A 6,015-nucleotide genomic window follows, 5' to 3' on the forward strand; every position below is an offset into this window, starting at 1 on the left:
AACACCTTTCTGAATTTTCATTGGATAAACGTCGCTGCCTTAGTGCAAACTCTTCTGGGTAATGTAGTGAGGAGTACTCAAGGAGTGTCGTCCGACACAAAAAAGTCAAGTAGCACTGCAGAAACACTGTGAAATGAGCCCTAAGGCGGGGAAAGGGCTCCAGTCTTCTTCAGGGAATGGGGAACTTTTGTTGCTTTTTTGTAAATCTCATAGGTAGTAGGTTAGGGGTTCCAATCTTCTTAAGTGGACAGGAAAACTTTGTTGTCTTCTTTTTCTAATTCTCAGAGATAGTAGTTAGGTTTTTTATTTGAGATGTTTCTTATTCCTTGAGGAAGGCCTGTGTTGCTATAGACTTCCCATCTAGAATTGCTGTCGCTTCATCTCACAGATTTTGGAGTGTTGTGTTTCAACTTACATTTGTCTCAAAATATTTTCTGCTTTGCCCTTTGATTTCTTCATATACCCATTGGTTTTATTTAGTACCATGTTGTTTAGACTCCACATATTTGTTCTTTTCCCATTTATCTTATTGTAGTTGATTTCTGCAGAGTTCCCTGGTGGTCTGGTGCTTAGGATTCAGTGCTTTCACTGCCATGACAGGGTTGCATCCCTATTCCAGGAACTGGGATCCCAGAAGTCATGTTGCAGGGCTCAAAATAATAATAATAATAATAATTACTGTAGTTGTGTTTTTGATGGCATATTTTACACCTTTGTGCTTATCCCCTAATTGATGCTTGTAGTACTACTTTCTTCTACATTTTTTAAGAACTTTTTTAAAGCTCTTTATTGGAATATAATTGCTTTACACTGTTGTGCCAGTTTTCGCTATACAACAAAGTGAATCAGCTATATTTATACATATATCCCCATATCCCCTCCCTCAAGAACTTTTATTGAGATATAATTGATATACAGTGAACTGCATATATTTAAAGTGCACAATTTGATATTTTTTTCTTATTAGTAACATATATATGGCAATCCCAATCTCCCAATTCATCCTACATTTTTTAAAAAATCTACTTACCAGCTTATTTAATCGATCTTCATTTGTTACCATATACTTGTTTTTCCTAATTGGATTTTCCCCTTTCCTAAAGATTCTTATTTTCCATATAGAGAAGACCCTTCAACACTTCTATTATGGTAGGATTAGTGTTCATGAATTCTTTGGGGTTTTGCTGGTTTCTCCCTTTCAGCACCTTGAATATATCCTGCCGTTCCCTTCTGGCCCTCAAAGTGTCTCCAGAGAAAACAGCTAATAGCATTATTGGGGTTCCCTAGTTTATGACTTTGTTTTTCTCTTGCTGCATTGAGCATTCTGCCTTTAACTTTTGCCATTTTATTATGATATGTCTTGGTGTGGGTCTCTTTGGCTTTAGCTTGTTTGGAATCCTATGTATCAATACTTCTTGTACCTGGATACCTGTTTTCCTTCTCCAGGTAAAGGAAGTTTTCAGCCATAACGTCTTGAAAAATATTTATGTTCTCATTCTCCCTCTCATTTCCTTCTGAAACACCTATAATTCAAATGTTGGAACACAACATTATCCTAGAGATCTTGTACATTCCTTTCATTATGTTTTTGTTTTTGTTTGTTTGTTTTAGTGCAACAAGTAAAGTGTTTATTAGGAGAAAAAAAGAGTATAGTGCCTGTGGATAGACACAAAGGCGGACTCAGAGAGAGAGTCGTGCCCTTGTGGTAGTTTAGTTCACTTATATGGGGCATTTCTTCCAGGTTTCCTTTGTCCGATCATTTTGATTTGCCTTGTTCTGAGTCCATATTTGGTATATCTCAGGATTCTCCGATATGTGAACATATATCTCTCAGCCAAGATGGATTCTGCCAAAGAGGTCTATGGTAGCCTTGACATCACTCCCCTTTTGACCTCCAAGGAGCTTTCAAGTTGGGAAGGTCTCCTTGAATTCAAGAATGAGAAATATGTGGTCTCTCATCTTCTATCTGATCAGGGCCCAGCCTCCTCTCTCAATTGTCCTGCTACTGATACTTTGGATTTCTGTCCACAGAGAATGAACTCCAGCTGTTTACCCTGGTGGGCCTATCTATCTCCTGTCTCAGTATGAGACCAAAAGCACAGCAACAAAAGCAAAAGTAGATTAATGGGATTACATCGAACCTAAAATATTTGTACATCAAAGGACACGAGTGAAAAGGCAACCTAAGGAATGGTAGAAAATATTTGCAAATCATGTATCTGATATCAGGTGACTATCCAGAATATATAAGGAGCTTTTACAAGTCATCAACAATAAAATAAAATAACCTGATTAAGAATGGGCAAAGGACTTGAATAGACATTTCTCCAAAGATATACAGATGGCCAACAAATACATAAAAAGATGCTCAATGTCTCTAATCACTAAGGAAATTCAAATTCAAACCATAATGAGATGCCACCTCACACCCATTAGGAAGGCTACTATCAAAAAAATAAAATAAAATAAAAATAAAAATAATTTAAAAAAAGAATATGGAGGAATTGGAACCCTTGTGCACTATTGCTAAGATTTTTTTTTCTTTAAGAACTTTTATTGAGATACAATTGACATACAATAAACTGCATATATTTAAAGTGTACAATTTGATTTTTTTTCTTATTAGTAATGTCTATATGGCAATCCTAATCTCCCAATTCATCCCACCCCAACCCCCCCCGCCCCCCTCCCCCCACTTTCCCCACTTGGTGTCCATGTTTATTCTCTACATCTGTGTCTCTACTTCTGCCTTGCAAACCGGTTGATTTGTACCATTTTTCTATATTCTGCATATATGTGTTAATATACGATATTTGGTTTTCTCTTTCTGACTCACTTCACTCTGTATGACAGTCTCTACGTCCATCCATGTCTCTACAAATGTCCCAATTTTGTTCCTTTTTACAGCTGAGTAATATTCCATTGTATATATGTACCACATCTTTATCCATTCATCTGTTGATGGACATTTAGGGTGCTTCCATGTCCTGGCTATTGTAAATAGTGCTGCATTGAACAATGGGGTGCATGTGTCTTTTTTTTTTTTAATATAATTTGGATGTTGGAACACAGTGTTATCTTAGAGATCTTGTACAATCCTTTCATTTTTTTTTAAAAAAAGTCATTTTTCTGTCTGCTTTCCTGATTCTGTGGTTTCCATATTCTATCTTCCAGACCACTTATGCATTTCTCTGTATCTCTTCCTCTGCTGTTCATTCATTCTAGCATGCTTTTTATTTCAGGCAATGATTTTTTTTTTTTTTTTTGGCCACTCCACGCAGCTCAATGGATCTCAGTTCTCCAACCAGGGATTGAACCTGGGCCAGAGAGTCAAAGCCTGGAATGCTAACCATTAGACGAGCAGGGAAATCCCTTAAACTCTTTATTTTTTATTGGGTCTTTTTTTGTTTTGTAGTTCATTGTTAAAATGTCCAGTGTTTAGGTCAATTATTTTTCCTAGTTCAGTTAATATTTTTATTACCAATGTTGCAAATTATTTATGTAACAATGGTTATTTCTGTTTCATTGTTTATTTTTTCAGGGGTTTTCACTTTCTCAATTGAAAGTTGTTCATTGGCAATTTTCATTTTATTTAACTTTCTCCACCTCTATAAACTTAGGTGATACAGTATCCCTTTGGGGTCTTGAAGAGGTGTCCTTCTGAGAGACTGTCACTATGCAGAGTGAGTGTACCCAATGCTTTTGGTTGGGAGAACTGGATTTGATGTGGTGCAAGTTACATCTTTCATCAGGGTGTGCTGGCAATTATCACCATAGTAAGGGCTGAGACTGGAGATTGAGGGACTACAGCCAGCACCGGGTGTGAGATCTGATTTCAAGTTGCAGGAACATAAGCCATGAGGTTCAGGCTGGGGCTGGCTCTGTTCCCATTGTGTGTTTTTCCCTCGCCCCACACTGGGACTTTAGCCACAGGAAGAGAATGCTGAAGCAAGTGGGGTTCATGTGCATACAGAGGTGTGGTATGCTGCCTGTGTAGGCCTCTGTGGCTATGCTCAGATGCAGCCTAGGGTCAAGACTTTTCCTGGGTTGTGGCTGCCCCAGATCCAGTGCTGCACTGTGGCATGGAGTGGGGTGGAGCATTTTCATGGCTTGGACGGGGGCACTGGACTTGGGACCATGCCGAGGTCATCACAGCAAACTCAACAGCCGCTAGAGACCTCTCTGCCCTGCATCGGAAACAAGACTGCTTGCTCTCATAGCTGATCAATATCCACTCTCCCTCACTCCCGCTGTGTTGCGGCACCGGAGAAGGTGGGCCCCTGTGGTTTCTGGGCATGTATGGTGGGGCAGGTGAGCTGTGTGCTGCTTCTGACATACCTGGGGAGTAAGCACCAAGAATGGCTGCCAAAGCCCCACTCCGACTCTGCCCTGGGACCAGGTTGGCTCTGCTTCCAAAGGTCGACTCTTTTCCCTGGTCTTGGCAGTCGCACATCCAGTCCCATGCTCTGGCATGGAGTTAGTGGGGCCAGAGCATTTGCTCTATGCTGGCTTGGCTGTGCTAAGATCCTGGTCACCAGAAACCTACAGCTGCTAATGCAGACCTCTCTCTGCATGGCCTCAGGGATGCGTTTTCTTGCTCACTCCTCCCAAGCAAAGTCCAGGCTCCTCCAGCCTTTCTATCTGTCCAGTAATCCTCCACCCTATCAAGCAGGCTTGTCTCCACAACAGACACGAGGACTGAAACAACCAGTCTGTAACTCGAGTCACTCACTCCCTGGAGAATGAGCTCACTGCTCGGTGATCTCCCTTCCTCTCTGAGTCCCACGTCTCCTGACCCCATTGCTTTACTTTTTTCTTTCTATTTTCTCTTTTTTTGTATCCATAATGTGTTTATTGGGTTTCCCATTCATCTTGATTCCAGGGGCTTTTAGTGCCGCTTCTGTCTGAAGAAGCATCCTTCTGTAAGCCTTGCTTTTCCTCCTGTAGACTGGCAAGAGCAGTCAACACACAAAACTGTTTGTGCATGGCTAAAGATGGTCGTGATTTTATAGCATCTTGGGCCTTTCACATCCATGAAATGGGAATTGGGGCTCTGCACCAGGTGCTTCTTCTTGTGTTTCCTCTTCGCCTCTTCTGGAGAGGGATGGAGAACATGCCTCTTGCAAGGGATCTCCCATTGCTTTTCTTCCCTTCTTGACTGATTATATGTGTGTTTCTTACTGCCTTCGTTGTACAGGAGTCCTCCTGCCAGTTTTCAGTTAGGATTGTTCCAAAGTAAATTTATTTTTGATGTGTCCATGGGGGAACGTGAGCTCCATGCCCTTTTACACTGCCAGCTGGTGATTTTTTCTCAGCTGGTCCATAATGAACAAAACCAAATGAGAAATGAACCTATATTGTTCGGAGGACAAAAGCTCTCTTCCTTGAACAACAGAGACTGACAATGGCTCTCTTTGGTTAAGCTTTAGTCAACTCCTCTGAGCATTCTTTCCCACTGGATATTGGTCTTTTTCCCACCCTGGCAGGGCCTGCTTAGCCCAGTTTTATCAAGAAATCTGCAAAGCCAGGTTAGTAAGAATAACTCCATCGATATCTAATCAAACACCCATTTGCCACCCTTGATATCTGATGTCTACAACAAGATTCTTATTAAGTTGGTTTACCAAGAGCACCCCTTACCCTGTTTTGTTAATTTTCCATCCACTGACTCCTTCACTCTACTCCTTGGCTATATATCCTAAGCAGCCTTTACTGTTATTAATGTTGAACTCAATCTTTCAGTCCTTGGGGATTCAAAGAACACCTTGCCCAACCCTCCACCCCATGCTGACAGATGAGAGTATATTTTACTGGGAGCCAACATTGATGGCTTTCCTGTGAATGACCCCATTTATCCACCAAACATACCTAGCATTCAGAATCTATTATTATTATTCCAACTTGTGAAAGGAGGAATTTGCAGCCCAGACAATTTGAGGGACTTCCACCAGGGTACATACCTCTCAGGCCTTTGATGAGAGTGGTTCCTCTACACTGCACACGTCCGCTAGTATC

At 41.0% G+C, this 6,015-nt stretch overlaps 1 protein-coding gene across 1 annotated transcript; it reads right to left on the bottom strand.

The window, feature by feature from the left end:
* Positions 1-4,595: 4,595 nt before the first annotated feature.
* Positions 4,596-5,358, bottom strand: LOC130842960 (40S ribosomal protein S27-like). The gene has a single exon (XM_057719541.1). It carries the CDS (start codon positions 5,033-5,035, stop codon positions 4,889-4,891), a length of 147 nt encoding a protein of 48 aa, XP_057575524.1. The 5' UTR covers positions 5,036-5,358; the 3' UTR covers positions 4,596-4,888.
* Positions 5,359-6,015: the final 657 nt, after the last annotated feature.

This window comes from Hippopotamus amphibius, unplaced genomic scaffold (genome assembly GCF_030028045.1).
Source record: "Hippopotamus amphibius kiboko isolate mHipAmp2 unplaced genomic scaffold, mHipAmp2.hap2 H_1, whole genome shotgun sequence".
Lineage (NCBI taxonomy): Eukaryota > Metazoa > Chordata > Mammalia > Artiodactyla > Hippopotamidae > Hippopotamus > Hippopotamus amphibius.